Genomic DNA, 18038 nt, shown 5'->3' with positions numbered 1-18038 from the left:
AGTCTTTCAATTGAATGTTACACGAAAATTGTGCAAAGCAGCTGGCTCTTGATTCAGACGTAATGCAGGCGTTTGTGTTCTTCTATACGATCCTTCTGGGTGAAGTTTGATTCAGGGTTGCAGTGCGTGAGTGAAAGGGAGTCAGGAGTGTAATCAACTGACTGCAAAGTTTTAAAGCTTTGAAAGGCTTGTGGGTGTCGCATCCCTTTTTCTTTCTTCTTTTTTTTGGGTTGAAACAGAAGTTTTAACTAAGAGACGTACTTTAACATTGTGGGTCATGTCCAATATCATGTCTTGATGCAGCTTTGCATTAATGCCCATAGGACTATGCACTAAGAAGTATATCTAATTTAGTCCAGAAAAAAAGTGAAGAATTATGGGCTTGTTTTGATGCCTGTGGTAATGTCAGTCAAATAGTTGGGTAAAAGGTGTTAACATATCAAAAGTACTTTCAGTAAGTATGGAAAATGACATATGGGGTGATGTATCAGACCAACTTTATTTGGGCTGCAGACAAATAGTTTGAGATCTGAGAGTCAGGAAGTACAGATCCCCACTGCACAAGTAATCAACCTGTTGCTGACTCTAATTCACACAAAGAATGCTTTTGCCAGAGGCATTGTTTAAAAATAGAAGTCTGTATGGAGAGTGTATGATTTAGTTTTAATTGTAGAACTGAGGGTAACAGGTGTAGCACTGAGCCCATGGGCTTTAACTCAAGGGACAGCATGACCACTGCCCTTGCAGTATAGAGGCAAGGTCATTCTGCCATTTGCAGTCAAGGCTCGAAGAGGGACTGCTGGAGATGAGAAATGTGACAAAGTTTTTATAAGGATGGAGCTCTAAGTGATCAAAGAACACATTGATCGAGCCAAGTCTTAGATTTAGATAAGCTATCTTCCTCAGGGGCTTTGTAAACCAAAACAGCAGTTTGGGAAGTTGTACAAACTACCATATAAATAATGATGGTCTCAGCTGATTCAAGATCTTCCTGCTTTAAAATGGTCCAGGGGAGAAATGTGTCAGCGCAGTCGTCATGGTTTGGGTTGCGTGGCGTTTGTTTTGTAGCAGAGGTCAGGTGTATGTCATATGCAGAAATATCCCCAACAGTCTGGCCATTGTACACACATGCAGATTTTTTTAAATGTCCCACAACCAGAAATGATCACTACAAATGTATCTTTTTAAATGTAATCGGACAAAATGTAGAGAGCTCTATCCACATCATCTTGTTGAGTTTGTAAAGTTTGTTTTAAATGTATAAAACGCATGCTTTTACATGCTGACCACATCAACTGTTGGCAAAGAAAGGGTGCTGTACCCAAGTTGTTAGGCTCTTTAATACAGTTTAAAGCTTGACTTCTACCTCACATGACCTCGCATATTTTATAGAATTATGAATCACATCAGAGGCTGCTGTTCTCTAATCTCTGGCACAATAATCCAACAAATCTAATTGATTTGATGAAAGTGGGGCAAGACTGTAGGCATGACGACTCCTGTTTTCTGGAAGATATGAGTGCTTTTTATCCTTCTTTTTCTGGTTATAGCATTACTCACAACTCTTAAAGCTTGTTTGATATCATGGGTTTTAAATTTGTGAGACTTAGTTAGAGCAACCCAATGAGCCAATGGTGACAGCACCTGTATCCTGATCCTTGAGAGGTCAAATAGTTTCGAGCACGTCCTTTTTTCAGACCCTTCTACCCACACATTAGAAGGGGCTGCATTTGACAGTTTCTGTGCTGACAGAAAGCAACAGTCTGTTTGCTGCCACTTCATCTTGTGATTTGCCAGCTTTGTGGGGATGGGGATGTGTGCAGCTTTTGAAGTTTGGTGCCCAAGCTCTTGTTTCTCTCATTTTTTTGAGAGATTTAAGGGTTTGATGCATGTTATTAACCCTTCCAATCAACTGATCACTTTAGTCCTTACTTTTAAAGAAATCAATGATGAGGAATAGATTATTATACATTTAAAGAATTATTCATAAGGCACAGAAGATTGGACTCGCCTTGATGCTCTTTTTTGTTTAAAACACACATCGTATTTAAATCTACACACACTGTCACCTCGTATCCCAGTTTATCACACTCAGTGAAGCCATGTAGTGTTTTGTGCCGCATCTTAAGGATGTTGATTTTGACTGTTTGTTCAGTGTAGAGCAGACTCAGCTGTATCAGGTTTCAGTTAGCAAACCTACAAGCAGTTCATATGATGAATGATGTTAAGGTGAGAAAACAGATTCAGAGCTTTTTGTTCATGTAAATGAATAAATAATGTTTGTTTTGTTCGTCTGTGGACTCTGGCAGCTCTGGCTTACTATTTAGCATTGTTGAAGCTGTGCTGTATATTTGACTTTTTAATTTACACACTGAACTCCACAACAGCATAATACAGGAATCCCACAGTGTGACTTTACAGTATTTCAGCACCAGAGACCCAACATGCAAGAAGAAAAACCTTCTCATACTGCTTGTTTGAGGCCCAGTATGAATTCATGTTCCTGCAAAGTCTCACTGAGTATAAATCTAATGGTTGGAATAAGTTGTCCCTCTGCTCAACAGGCATCAGAGAGAGATCAGGGGTTTCACAGGAACGCAAGATGGAGTGTGTGCGTGCGTGCGTGCGTGCGTGCGTGCGTGTGTGTGTGTGTGTGTGTGTCTCTGGCTGTATATTTACACACCGCACCTCTTATGCATACGCTATGCCATAACATGCTGAAAAACCACACACTGAGAGGCCAGTATCACACTGTTCCAGGATTAAGGTACAATGATGTAATGATGTTATGACAATGGAGCTTCTTTAAAGCACTGCTGTGGTCTTGCCAACTTAAAGGGATAGTTCAGTTTTTTTGAAGTGGGGTTGTATGAGCTCTATCTGACCACTAAGGACATTAGATACAGTAGAAAGTTGTCTCCTCTCCCTCAGTAAGACACAGACTGTTATCGATGGTGACGAGGAAATAGGCGCAAACAGGGAGAGACCGTACAAAATTCAAAGGCTATTTTCTCTGCCTACAAGAACTAAAATCAAAAAGTAATACCACGTTTTAAGAGTACGCTACATAAAATAATTTTTAAGTGCATTAAGTCTTCGGAAACATAAACATTTATGTCTGTAACCAGCGCCCGAAGCATAGCTTGTTTCCATTTCCTACAGCTGAAAGGAGCAGGGGGACAGAGCGCACTAGTGCTGCGCGGAAGGACACAAGACCAGCTAGTTAGGTCCAAATAAATGTTTATATTTCCGAAGACTTAATGCACTTTAAAATTATTCTATGTAGAGTACTCTTAAACTGTGGTATTACTTTTTGATTTTAGTTCTTGTAGGCAGAGAAAGTAGCCTTTGAATCTGGTACGGTATTTCCCTGTTAGCGCCTATTTCCTCGTCACCAGCGATTACAGTCTGTGTCTTACTGAGGGAGAGGAGACAACTTTCTACTGTATCTAATGTCCTTAGTGGTCACATAGAGCTCATAGAATAGGGCTGGGTGATCATGGTAAAAATAAGAATCCCGGTTATTTTAAGTGATATTGAAATCACGATTAATATACACAAGTATTCATTTATTCAAAAACTTCAGTACTGATTTAAACACAACTTTAAAGAACCAGCAAGTGGCACATACAGTATTATTGATACACATAAGTCACACACACTCGCTGTGGCTGCACATGGAACACAAAAGAGCTATGAAGCACAGGAACTCACATACATCTACACTGTGTGGCATATTGATTGTTTTTCTTCGATTATATTGTTTTTATGATTGTCAGATGGAAAAATTAAAATCACGATTAATATCCGATTAATTGTCCAGCCCTATCATAGAACCCCACTTAAAAAAACTGAACTATCCCTTTAAAGGGCCTGAAATACAAACACCTGCAGGACTATTTAGTTCTAAATCCAGGTCAGGAGTAAAAAGACTTCCTCCCAATTCAACTCCCATGATGTTTAAACACGAGCAATGTAAAAAGGCCTTTTGACGGTTTCCTTGTAAAGGTTTAGCAAAGCTGGCTCCTGGGTTGTTGGTTTGACATTTTGTTACCTGATTATTGTCAGTTGAAAAGCTGACCTTGTAGATTAATAATGGCACAGCCGTAATGATAAATCAAAACAGGATTTAATGAATACCTCGCCTCCACAGGCTCATTCTTTTGACTCCAGCACATTTTGTTTTGTATCGATAAGTGACTGCTTGGCTCTGGAAGTTGTACAGCGCCAAACTGTGGACTTTTTGAAATTAGTATTGGCACTTTCTTGCAGTAAGCAATAGTCATTAAAAATGAATGTGCTTGCTGTACTGTGTTGGTCCACATTTACCGCTTTTTATTGAAGTGACCCACGCTGACTACGTCTGGCTGTACACTTGGATGTTAAAGACTAATTCAAGTTTCTGCTGCTGAGTTATGTTGAGCCATCATCAGTCTTTAGTCCAAGATATATTTCATTTCTGAAGTGATAGATAAGATTTATTGATATATTGATAAAGTATATCTTTATGAGAATCTGCTTTTGACTCCAAGTCTTATATGTTTGAATACCAAAAGATAAATCACCTCCTAAATCTGTAGCATTTCACCACTTCCCCTTTAGGTCATTAAAGTGCTTTTAAACTTAACTAATTAGTTACAAATAAAACCCACAAACAAGCCAGCTTGAAGAAGAATGATAAACTGGGCTTTTTCAAGTAGATTTTATTTAAACCTTGCAGCAGACTAAAGTCACATATTGACTTCCACAAAGCTCTTTCTAACCCTTAGGTTTACCAGATGTTCTCAGTTTGAAGTAATAATGTTGTGAATTTCTTGATGTTTTCTCTTTCTCTGTATCCTTTTATCTCTATGAAATCTTTTCAAAGCAAGCCCAGAAGTGTAATCACAGCTCCTCTAACAAGGTGGCACTGTTGCTTAGCTACTGAGCTATACACAAACCCTGGAAGGGTGATGGGAAGGCTGGGCTTCCTCCCCCTCCTTCCACAAGACAACCGTGAATGCAGCAGGGCAAGCAGTTGCGTTGGATGCAATCTATTGGCTTCTCAGCTCTGCCGCTAAAGTCACAACCCTGACAGTAGCCTGCGCTGCCTCTGCCAGTGTATTTCTGTAGCGGCTGCTGCTGTTGCTGCCACTGCTGCTCTCCCTCCCCCTTAAATGGTGTGGGCAGAGTGGGATGGAAGACTGCATTGGAAACCTTTTCATGGAAATGGTCTTTGCTGTTGGTGTTGCTGTAGCACCATTCTGGTGACAACAACATGCCGTTAAAATGGAAAAGCGGTTCTCCTGTCAGCTGGAAATTCCCAGTGCCAGTCCTTAAGACATCCAGGTCCTCACCCCTTTCGCCTGCCTACATGTGAGTAAGACCTGAACACCATTCAAATATTTCTTAATGCTTATCCATATCAAGGTGAATGTATTTTGTTATTATTTTGCAGTTCAGGATATTTATTTGTATTTTATTGGTTGTTATATTGTAGATATATTTTGTTGCAGCTCTAATTAGATGGAACTTGATTTGTGCATCGTAGTGTGTCCAGAGATTTGTCTTGTCCAGCAGGCATTTCATGGTTCGCTGGCAGAATGTTCTGCTCTCGGTTAGAGAACTCATTTTGCCGCTAGTCTGGACATGGCAAGCAGCACATCCCCGACTCCTGCCCTCTCCTTGTGGCTATGTTTATTTGGGAACAGGGACTCAGCAGCTTGGGAGGAGCCTGCCTTTGTCAGGATGTCTGGCGTGCCCCGGTTTAGAAGCTATTGTCATCTGCTACTGTTCAGGAGGGGGGGAGGGTAGCATGGAAGCGCTTTTCACAGTCTCTCGCCATCCTCCCTCTTTACCCTCTTTTTCCTGAGCTCTGCTGAAATGGACCAGTGTCGGATTTGACTTTTGGACAGCAGCGTGACCTACAGGGAATGAACACCAAGATCACACATGCACAGTTCTCATTCAAAGCTAAGCTAGCCCAATGGTAGTTTCGTAGGCTAACAAGGATTTATTGGATGTTTTTTTATTATTATTACTGTTAGTATGGATGTATGCAGTATCCAGTAATCATATGCTTTCTCTATTTATGAGCTTATGAGCTTAATTTTGGTAGTTTTACCAGTTAATTTTGAACATTGCAGCCTGATATTTACGCTGTAGCCTCTATTTGGGCACGTTTCTTTTTAAGTGTAAGCTGGTGAACAGGTTCATGGTGACAGATTCAGATCATATAAAATCTGTCTGTACATTAATCTGACAGTCTTATTATGCAGGTAATCTTCAGAAATCTGGACTTTATGGTGCCAATTTGTAAGCTGTAAACAAAGAGACATGATTAATGCATCAGTATTGGCACTATTGACTAGTAATCATTTTTAATCTTGATTTAATCACGGTCGTTTGCCTTGACCGACCTGCTTCTCACACACACACACACACACACACACACACACACACACACACACACACACACACACACACACACATACACACACACACACACACACACACACACACACGCACACTGATACACACTGTCTCACAAATTCACACCTGGAAGCAGTCCAGTGCACCCACAGTCTTATCAGTTGGACACAGAAGCTCCACTGGAGCAGTTTGGGGGTTAAGGGCTTGCTGAAGGGCACCTTAACAGCATTATAGGAGCGAGCACTGGTTTCTCTCTCTCATCCAGTTTTATACAAATGATCACACAGGAAGTCGTTAAGTCATCTTTGCTTTATTTTGAATTTTGAACAGCCAAATTGCATTATCTTCCATACCATTAGTGGAGTAACTAGTAAAAATTAACAGACTGAATATCCCTATGTACAAGTTGGTGTGAAAATACATTCATGCAAAAACTTGTGTCCTCTTTGGTTGATATTTTTGTTTGCGTTGGATTACATAGAAATATTTTACTTTGTGCTTTTTTTTTTTCTCAGCGATGTTTTTGTCTGAAGTTGAAGTTCTGTGAATAGCCACAGAGCTGCTGTTTGCTGTTTTTCAATACTTCTCATCTTCCACCCCATCCATCATCTTTAATCCCAACAGATCTGATCTTATCTGAATAGATCTTTTCTTTATAATTTCGGCTAAGTGGTGTTTTATTTCATAACAGTTTTTTAAAGCCATCATGCTGACATTGCAGTATGTAGCTTAACTGTTGCCTCAGATTAGATTTATACAAAGTGCTGCTGTGTCTTCTTGTTGCTGCATTAATCAAGACCCAGAGACTCAATGCATCATTTCTGCAAAGTATTTCTTTTAATTCACCATCAGTGTTGTTTAAAAGAAAAGGAAACCATCACACCACCATGTCATATCGTTTCAGTCTTCACATATGTTCCTGTAACTGTTTTTGTGTCTTCTTTGGAGAGTCAAGTGAGGCTTATTTAAGTCTGTTGACTCCACCTCACTCTGCCCAGTGTGGCTCTGCCCCACCTCACCACGTACTATTTTGAAACGTGTATATAGTGAGCTGTGTTTTTAGGCAGGCTGATATTGGGCCCCCAATTATAGGTTACTCTGTGGCCAGGGAGAAATCCCTCTTTATAGGCCCTTTGAGCCATGCCTCTGTCTGTTGGCTTGGAGACATTTTTAACTTAGTATGCTGCTCTGTCTATATCTAAAACACCAACATGATGAGGGATACAGGGAGAGAGTTTTAGACTTACACACTGAATTAGTAATTTAGATTTTTTTTGCACATTATGCTTGCCAGTTGTGAAACAACCCAAATCTATAAATAGACGGGTGATCTGCATAAGGTGCAGATTTCATGCTAGCAGAGAATGGTGAAAGTTCACTCAGTATGGTTCAGAGAGTAATCTTCAGCTCAGTGCATCATCAGGTTTTTTTTGTTTTTTTTTTTCCCTATGAAGCATCTTTGAAATAAATGTCATCTCTTGTCTTGCATTGGTTTAGCGCTAAGCACTTAATATGTTTGACTGCTGTCTTTAGTAATCACCTCTTGGAGGCGTCACAGCGGGCCAGCAGCATTAACTGCGGCAAAGCGTGTTCAATTGCAGTCAGAGACCTCTAGCATATGTCGGACCCATTTCTTCTCTCCACATGTCCCCTGTCTGTCTGTCTGTCTACTGTGATCTGCTGCTGCTGTCCCGTTGTTTTTACTGATTTTTATTTTTGTGTTTGAAAGAGCAATTCCAAACACTGAGACTGTATTTGAGGCCAGTTTGACCGGATCAAGCTCTGCACAGAGTGTACAGCTGTAAGTAAAATGAAAGCTTTGAAAGTTACAGATTTCTGTGAACGCTGGATGCTTCACATGTCTCACATGCCTGTCAGATCTTCCTGCCTGTGCTAAATGTCCTCTTGGGTCAGATAGCTCCTGCACTCCACATTAGTTTTCAGACTTATCTCTAAAATATAATTCATCAGTGACTTCAATGAATTTGTGCGATCAATTAAACAGCTCATCTCCATCAAAACAAACAGAACAGAGTTCATCTGACAGCTGGCATCAGACTGAGTAAGAGCTGAGTGTGCGCCTGAGGATTTTCATTTACTCTGTCTTTGAACATCAACTTTTACTGACAAAAAAAGTCCTTTTCATAGTTAAAAATACATAAAACAGCTGAATTATTCTCCAGGGTCCCACCAGATATATCACAGTTTGATTTGTGTTAATTGGACTCATTCAGGGATGATATGCCGGCAGAGATGTTATAACTACAGTGCTCTTCTCAGCCAGAATAATATATATCATTTTACTCTCAAGTGCAGCTACAGTTAGATCACAAATTCACACATTAATGAATCATGATGAAAGATTTTCAGAGAAGTTGAACACGTCAGGTTGAAGCTACGCTGTTAGGACGCAGTTTTTGAGTTTTGGGAAATGAGTCTTTCAGGGTTGTGACAGAGCTGCTGTTGGTTTTTCCTATGTTGTAAAAGGCAGAGGATCAGCTTGTGTGCCTCATCAGCTTAAAAAAGCTGGATAAAAACATCATGTTCCCCCTTAAAACTCAGCACTACATTTGTGTGTTCCTTGTTGGGATGCCATTTCTTGTATTGTTAAGATCTTTTAATTATATCTTCTTAAGATCCTTACAATCAAAGGATTTTTTTAAGGCTTGTAGGTAATATCTAGGGATGCACCAATATAAAAAAATGGTCAATATCTGATATTAATATTGCTGTTATGGCCAATAACCAATATTGACCAATATCAATATTGTTTAAAATAAAAATCTGAGATGATGTGTCGAGGTAGTTCAGAGAGAAAGAGCGGTGCAATCGTGAAAAAAGACGACCATGGAAGAGGATCAAAGGATGGAGCGCCCGAGATGAACGTGATCAAAAAAGTATGTTTTTGTTATGTGGATCAAAACAGGAAGAGAGACCTAAAAGAAGTAGGGATGGGTACCCAATTCGGTGCTTTTATAGGTACCGACTGACTTCTGTCAAAAGTACTGGGTACCGATTCACGAAAAATCAAAAGGTACAATGTTGAGGTACCTAAATGCATCCTTGTGTCTGTGAAGGAGTGGAAGAATAGGTGATTTTCCATGCTGGACATGAACACAGCATTATAAGGTTAAGTACTGAAGAATAAATATGTTAAATTGAAAGAAATTACATCTTATTATTAAACAAATTAATATTTTTTTACCACATAAACACAAAAAAGTACCAAAAATTGGTACCGTTTAGTACTGATACCAATTGCCAAGTACCGGGCATCTGTACCGTGTCGTTTCAAATGTGAAAGGTACCCATCCCTAAAAAGAAGAGCCTGCTCCTCTTAGGAAGTGTTGGTGTTTACATAGTCATAGAAAACAATATTATTTGGGTCTTGAAAGATTGTTCAAGATGCTCTGAAAATGGCCGGCAGCAAATGAGTAAACATCGACCCACATTTACACATTGATACTGATATGGATCGCGATATATCCTGCATACCCAGTAAAATCTCTTATTTTAGACACCTCAAAAACAAAGACTCCAGCCATCAGAGATTTTCCAAAAAGCTTTTTGTACAAAATCCATAATTGTTCTCTCGTCTTGCAGTAGGTCTGTTTCAAAAGGCAAGGCATAACATCACAATCCTATCACCTTTTAGGTAGCCCTTCTTAACTGTTTACTTAATACACCACAGGATATAAAATGTCTTACTTTGAGCTTGCTGACTTGCTGACCTGTTTCTATGTATTACTATTTGTGTAATATGTTGATGATTCAGCCGTCAGCTCAGATGTGTGTGCTGAGCTGTTGTGAAATAAAAAAAACTTGTGAACTGATGTGAAGCTTTTAATTTACCCTGCCCTGCTAAATGGACATTTAGTTCTTGCTGACTTGTGGCTGTTTTGTACAAAATGCAACAGCCACCCAGGGATCATTTATTTTCTCTGAAAGGCCAGAGCAGAGGCACAAGCAGGCGGGCAGGCAGTCTGGCTGGCAGAGCATCAAGTTAGTTCAGTCAGGTGAAACTGTCATGTCTTGCGAGATACACACATACACACACTTTGCCCACTTAAAAAATATTCAACTCTGTTCTACTTGCCCACTTAAAACTCAACATGGGTAAACAGTGTGGTGAAACTTTCCACGTCATCCAGTGGATTACATTACATCAGACAAAAACAACAAAACATCTCCGTGCATCGCAGAATCTTGATTGACTTCCCTCGTCAGATGCATCACGTCAGATTTACCCTGCTCCCGTCCACTTGTCAGAAGCAGTGCAGAAGGAGAACAGACAACCCCTGACTGCCAAAAATAAGCGTGACTTGTAAAATTAATAACAGCAATGCCTGCCCTGAAGAAATCCGCAGGGCAGCTGGACAAATCCAGACAACCGTTACAGTCGAGTCCCGAGGGAACACTGGTCCAAGAAAGCTGTTATTGCAGGTTAAAAGACTGGGTTGGAAAAATTAATCTGTATCCAGTCTGCTGCTTAGTTTCCCAAAAGCCCCTTTGAATTAGAGAAATCTGATGTTGGAAGTTTGATCTCTAACAACACTTGAATGCTTAATAGTCACTTATTTTTACATTTTGATGCCCCCTCTCGTAGTTTTTCTTACTAATCCATCCTCACCACCTTTTTCTTAGTTACATATGTGCTTACTGTAGAGTCAGAAGTCCCCCTGCTGAATACCTCCACATATCATTAGCTGACACACAGTTTGTAGCTGTTTCTATAAAAAAATGATGCAAACTAACTCACAATTGAATCTTCTCTTTCTGTAGTTGTCCTTTTGCTTTCAGACAGACTCAGCTGGGTCGTGTTCCTGCTTACAGCATCCTTCAGGTTGATTAAGCATTTGGTACATGTTGACAGATTGTCTGCTCCACCCACACGCGAACACTTTGTGAAGCGTGTTTGGCGTAACTTGTGCTCACTTGTGGTGTGCAATGAAACTGTGCTTTTTTTAAACCTCATTTTAAGCACTCATTTATTCCCCTGCCTGATTTAATGAAAACCTTGACCTTAAAGTGCTCTTTGATTATAAAATGTAATTACAGACTCATTATAGCGTACACATTGCTAAGATTATTAGCCGTGATTGGAGCAATTATCCAGACACCGTGGGTAGTTTATTTTGGACGGAGTGAGACACAGATAATTTGGAAATGTGCATTTCAGCTGGATGTGAGGAGGCTACTGCAGATCCAAAACACCGAGGCAGCATAATCACTAAACAAAGTATATGCTGAATGAAGGAACATTGTAATGAAGCTCCTGAGTGTTGTTTCATTTAGTTTATAACTTTTTGTCAATTTTCATGGTAACTCAAAGCTCATCAAGACCTCCCCTCATCTCTAAATGCTATGATATTTTGTGAACCTTGTAAAATTACACTTTTTTAAATAAGTCCATTTGAAAATTCAAAGTTTTCCTCATTTTCTTCCCAGCATTTCAGAGTGACCTTGCAGCCGGTGAATAGTACATTCCAACCATCTATTCATTTGGTTAAGCCTGGAGTATTAATTAAGCAAGTGCCAATTTTCATGTGAAAGGGCAGAGCACACAGCATTTGTCAGACACATAGGCCACAGATGTTTGAAACAGTCTGAATAGTGCTGACGCTTCCTTTCTACTGGAACCCTATGAATGGTTGAAAATGAAAGGGAAGATCATGCATTGCTCGTTTTTATAATTTGGTGCATTGAGAATATCTGTATTCTCTGTAATGATGAACAAATTCACATTTTTTTTCTGATTGCAACCCATCCACCAGACCAGTTTTCACATTTCAGATGGAATCGAGACGGTATGAGGGATGAATTTTAAGACCCCACATCTGACTCTTTTTTTTTTCCCTGCTGTTCTCCTGCTTCTCACCACATGTGGTTGAAGAAAGGAAGAAAGAGCTGCACCAAATTCTGTGAAAATGTGTGGAGAGAATTTCTATCCCTCCCTCTCCTTTCTGCATTAGACTTCTGGAGGAAAAAAAATGAAGGTGCTTGGTGAAAAAAAATAAAGATGCTCAATCTAAATATTTTTCTGTATTACAATGCAGAAACTCTTTATGATAGTTTGGCTGGACGCATGCTGAATCTTAAAAGTTTAAGTATTGTTTGAAGTCTTTAATACTGACTGAAAGTAGAAAACCAAAAGGCTGTATGTAAGGGGCTTCTGATGGAGTAAGTCAGCTCCTTAAGTCACCACCACATGAATCTTTAGGGACATGACACGTTTAAAGCAGGCAACCTCAAATTTAAAAGCAAATCAAGGAAGGTGGAAGAGCTGCAGTTCCTTATGTGTCAGCTTAAACTCAACCCATCCTTGTTGCTTCTTGCACGGTTGACCAAAGGATGGGTAAAATTGACATTTGAACTGTCATCAGCTTCTAAACCCTTCTGTTACACACAGTCTTGGGTTTCAAGAGCCAATCAACTTAAAGCAAAGTACGGTGAATCAGAGCACCATCTAAAAACTCAGTTTGGTAAACCAAAAGATGGAATCTTTAAATAGTCTTGAACTCAAAGTTATTGACTTTTCATTGGTTCACATGAATGCTAACTACAATAAAAGCAAAATTATAAACATTTTCCTGTAATAAAAAGTACAACAAAAAGGCAAACATTTACGACAGTAGCTGGATATATGGGCTTAAATCATTCACATTGTGGTTGTATGATTAAATCATGATACATTCATCACAAACGATTGGTAAAAGATGCTAGAGACTATTAAATAAGATATCTGCACATCCCTTTTACGTTACTTCTTAGACAGTTTTCTTGCCAAGAAAGTCAAAACAATAAATTCACTCAGAGATGGTTAAATGGAAATGTTTATTGAAATGTCAACATCCAACTGCCTCTTTAAAGGATAAGTTCGGTTTATACAGCTTTTACATTGTTTATAGAATGAAGTAGAACAAAATACTCACCTAGAAGGTTTTCCTGATCCAAGCAGTGCTTTGGGAGATATTTAGATCCAAAATCATGCAGCGGACGTCTGTATAATGGGATCCATCGGGGCATAGACAGCGCCGCTCCTAAAACTGCATTAATCGTCCAAAAACTTGTGTTTTTCACTCATATTCTATCGTGGTCCGCTCCGAGTTAGTCCTCTGCTGCAGTCTGTCACTCCAGACAGCGCTGTGTGGCTGAAATGACCTCTGAATTGACGAAGACTTTGTTTACGTTTGCCCCTCCTCGCATGCGCAGTACTCTCTGGAGAGCTGACTCCTTTCTTTGAGGGGAAATCGTAAACAAAGTCTTCGTCTGTTCAGAGGTCAGTACAGCCACACAGCACTGTCTGGAGTGACACAGACTGCAGCAGAGGACTAACTCGGAGCGGACCGAGATGGAATATTGGTGAAAAACATGAGTTTTTGGACGATTAATGCAGTTTTAGGAGCGGTGCTGTCTATTCCCCGATGGATCCCATTATACGGACGTCCGCTGCACGATTTTGGATCTATATATCTCCCGAAGCACTGCTTGGATCGGGAAAGCCTTCTGGATGAGTATTTTGTTCTACTTCATTCTATAAACAATGTAATGTTAGCTCTGCTTGGTAGATGACTGGCAGGACATAGCTAACCAGGAATTACTAACGGTGTGCTGTCAGCTGCACTTACAACTTGACAGTGTTTTGTTGCCGGAGCAACGTGCTGTCGATAGCACTACATATGGCCGGCTACTACAATCTTTGCTTGTTGACACGTTTCAAACTGTAGCGCTACATAACTGTACTGATAAATACCTTACCTTGGTGCATTGTATCCAGTCAAAAGTTGTCTTGAACAAAGAAAATTTGATTTGATCCGATCTCCCTTTAATCCCAAAACAAACATGTTTCATTAAAAGTAATTTATGACAGTTTGCTTGAGACTCCGGACCAGAAGGTGGCAAGGCAGTCTAATTAAAACAGATCCTCTTCATAGCATCTTTAATGAAGCAATACATTCAAAAAGCTGAAAACAAGTCTCACATAATTGATTAATAATAAAACAGAATCTGCTAAACAGTCAGTCATACTTTAAATGTCTCTGAAGAGGCTATTTAATGATGAGTAAGAATCATTTTTATATCATTATCACTGATTCACCAATACCACAAACTCAGGTCATACTGTGCTATAGAAACTCATTGGTTAATTGATTTTCAGTTATTCTTCTGCTGCTGCAGAGCTGTGTTGTTGTCATCATAACATTTAGGATCACAATACAGCACGGGGTCATTGTATCACATCATGAGGTGGTTTCTGTTTTCTTTCTACACCATGTAGTGACTCTTAAACAAGTCTTTTCCCCGGGAGTAGAGACTGTTTGACATGTAGCTTTATTGCATTGCTGCACTCAATGATGGAGGACTCTCCTCTGGTTAGGAGTCTGTCATCTCTCTGTGTGCCTAGAGAAAATTGGGATTTCCCTTCTGAGTCCACTCAAATCACTTCAGAGGTTTCCAGATGCTTGTTTTTCCTCCAAACACCTGGTCACCTTTTCTCATGCCTCTCTATTTTTGTGTGTATGGTTCATATTCTGCTGCTGGAGTGCTCTAAGAGCTTCAGTCAGACCGTAGGAGTCCTTTGATCTTTTTTGTCAATGGGGCAGAGGTATCCTTTTTCTTTAAATATAAAATGTTGATGCTGCTCTTTTCTTGCTTCTCCGCCAATTTCACTGCTGCCTCGCTGTCTGTCTGTTGTTAACTCTCAGGCTCTTCCTGTGTTCATGTTTTAACAGTGTCACATAAGTCCTCTGTAGCTGTGAGCGACTAAAAAATGCAATCAAAGTTTTAAAACACTGATGTAATGCTGTTTGCACATTATTAGGCAGAAAAAAATAGGCTGCGATCAATTTTTCATCAGTGCTTCTCACACTTTGTTTAGGAATCGTGGCAATTTCCTGAAGATTGTTCTTCATGTCTCATGTGAAGAAGCATTTCCTGGAAGCAGGGATGAGGATCAGACACATGACCCAGTATTTGAGCGCTAGTACATCAAACTTAAATACTGTGGATTTATCTTTTAACTCGGGTGCAAACTTATTTTGCACTGCATTTCATCACTCAACTTTCAAGGTATTTTGCTCCAGCGACCATGACACGGGTCCTTCAGATGTTCAGAACCCAAAGAAGATGAGATTATTAAAGTTTCTATCGATGCATGGCTAAGCATGACAACGCAGCAAAGCTATATACTCATTAATCTTTTAAGACCCTTCCACTGTCATCCCAGGGAAAAAGCCAAGTTGACTTTAGCTTCCTGAACTGTCACTGGTGGAAGGATGTTTTTAAGCTTTCCACTGACATGAAGGGACTGTAAAGACCGCCACACTTGTTTCTTTTATCTGTAATACTTCCTTTTCAATCCTCCATTTCCTTCTCTGCTTCTTGAGATTTTCTCAAAGTATTTCGTTTCCCAAACCCGCCTGCTCAAAAACCAAATATCAAAACTCAAGATACTGCGTTAGACCCATAAGATCAATTATGGATGTGTGTCTTTGGAAGATAATAGGCTTTTATTTATCATTTGTCATTTCAGACCTGACCTGTGAGTGTGTCAGTGTAGTTTTCTGAAAAGATAAATTTAGATGTTTCTAATTTTATCAGTTAAAAGCTCGTAACATGATGACAGTTCTCCCTGTCGCGCAAAGAGTATCAACGGCGACATTAAAAATAACAGGTTTAATAAACTTCTCATTTGAAAGAGTGCCAAAGTAGAACATGCCTAAAATAAAATCCTAGTTGTAATATTTTGAAGGTGTTCACTGTCTGTTTTTGATTTTTAAATCGGTCTGCAGGGCTGAGCTACTCCAAAGCTTTAGTCATAATTATCTACAAACACCACGCCACGGGGGCAGCTGGAGATGCGGTCTCTGTGCTCTCTGGTGTCTTTACAAGTAGCACAACTTGTATGTGGGATGCTGTAGCTGTTGTCTTCTTTTGTTTCGTCCCGGCAGCCACCAACACTCCTTTGTGGTTTGGACAACCCACTCTCTCCTTGCTGCCTGTCCAGCTTACCACCTGACGGGGTAAATGTATCAGTACATTGCCTGTGCTGTGTGTCAGTGTGATTTGTGACCACTATTTAAGCCATGCCAGTTACTCAGCATTCAGTGATGGTGTTCTCAAACTCCTTTTAGACGTGCTCCACGATCATCTCCTTGTGAAATGTAGTGATTCTTCCTCTCATCATCTTTTCATAAGTTTTCAAAGCGTCACCATGATTTGTATGTAGTAGATGAAGCATGTGAAGTCGACCATAGAGTAGATTTTCATACTTCTTGTGGTAGCTGAAAACCTTCATTTTTGTGCTCATGCTGTTCTTACCTGTTCCTACGTTGTGTGAAAAGTCATCTGCTGCTGAGCTGCCCACCCACCCAGCAAAGTAGGTAAATTTTCAGTACAGTAAACGTGTGAAAGGGGCTTTAGTCCGCTTGATGTCTATGTCTTGGAATCAGCTCTAGAGATGTGAGGCAAGGAGAGATCACTTTGAGCCCATGCTTTGCAACTGGAATCTAAGTATCAGATTTAGGCCTGTCACGATAATCAATAAATCAATTAACCGAACGATAAATAAAAACGTCCTCGGTAAGTTTGCCAGCCTTGATAAACTGTCACGTACATGCATGTTTGTTTTCCTCCTCTCTTTCGACCAAAGAGGCTGAATGAGAAGATGGCTCACTACGTCTATCTTTCCTAACATCGGGGTGCATAGGTTCTATAGTGGATTTATAGCGGAGTGAGCATCTGTCAAAAATGCGATCTTTGGGGTGAAGACGGGGCTGCTTGCGCGTACACATGGAGAGAGCTGAAGCGAGCGTCCTGAGGGGTAAGGAGGAAACACATGCTAATATGAGCGATGGCACGAAAGATACAGTTCTTAAGCCGCCTGCCACAGTCCCAGTGTGGGAATATTTTGTTTTTTATCAGAATGAACAAAGTGTGAGCTCATGAACACCAACGAGCTGATATGTCGCATTTGTTTGAAAATAGTGGCGATGAAGAAGAAGGGGAGGTGCAGCGGAGCCTTGTTCTTTGACAATCCGCTCTTACTGAGGCTTTTGGTCTGCAAAGTAAATAGAAATAAAAGTGCCAAATGGTGGGCGCTCAAAGACAGCTACATTGCCAAAGAAATGCAGCCCTTCAATACGGTTGAAAGCAAGAAATGTTAAAAATGTTTGACAGACAGTACAAATTGACTGGGAAAAGTACATGTTATAAACAATTCAGGAGCTGTATAAACTCTCTTTTATTTAGGCTATAGTTTTTATTGTTGTTGTTTTTTTGGAGTTTCGTTTTTTTCTTTAGAGACAGGGTCTATGTTTTATTGTTTTTGATTAGCATTCATTATTTTCATTGACATGTTTTTTTTTCTAAAAGAGAGTCCATTTCATTTTCATTGTATTTTTTTTCTCTTTCGTGTTTGTTAAATTTATTATATTTTTTGTTTAATTTATTTTATTTTGTTTAAAAGATCCTGACCTTTTAATTACAGTTAAATACTCTTAAGAAATTAAAGTTTCTTGCTTTTGATATGGTGTACTCACTTTATTATCACATTTATCATAATTACATCAATGAAAAATTTTTTTAAAAAAATCAAAATAATATTGACAATAATATCGTTTATCGGC

At 39.6% G+C, this 18038-nt stretch overlaps 1 protein-coding gene across 2 annotated transcripts in view; it reads left to right on the top strand.

The window, feature by feature from the left end:
• klhl13 (kelch-like family member 13) overlaps positions 1-18038 on the top strand; it is a 39850-nt gene that overhangs the window by 2338 nt on the left and 19474 nt on the right. Inside the window, exon 1 of one of the 2 annotated variants that reach the window (XM_074672339.1) lies at positions 4992-5355. The exons of the other annotated variant lie outside the window; for it this stretch is intronic. Coding sequence (XP_074528440.1) covers positions 5258-5355 — 98 coding nt within the window. The 5' untranslated portion in view covers positions 4992-5257. Of the gene's footprint in view, positions 1-4991; positions 5356-18038 lie in introns of those variants that run through there. 2 annotated transcript variants of the gene reach the window in all.

The sequence above is a fragment of the Halichoeres trimaculatus genome, unplaced genomic scaffold, assembly GCF_033239565.1.
Source record: "Halichoeres trimaculatus isolate MK-OKI-2021-1 unplaced genomic scaffold, fHalTri1.1 fHalTri1_scaffold_6, whole genome shotgun sequence".
Taxonomy (NCBI): Eukaryota; Metazoa; Chordata; class Actinopteri; order Labriformes; family Labridae; genus Halichoeres; species Halichoeres trimaculatus.
Note: the sequence above shows the minus strand (reverse complement) of the source record. Positions and strands in the feature narration are given on the sequence as shown.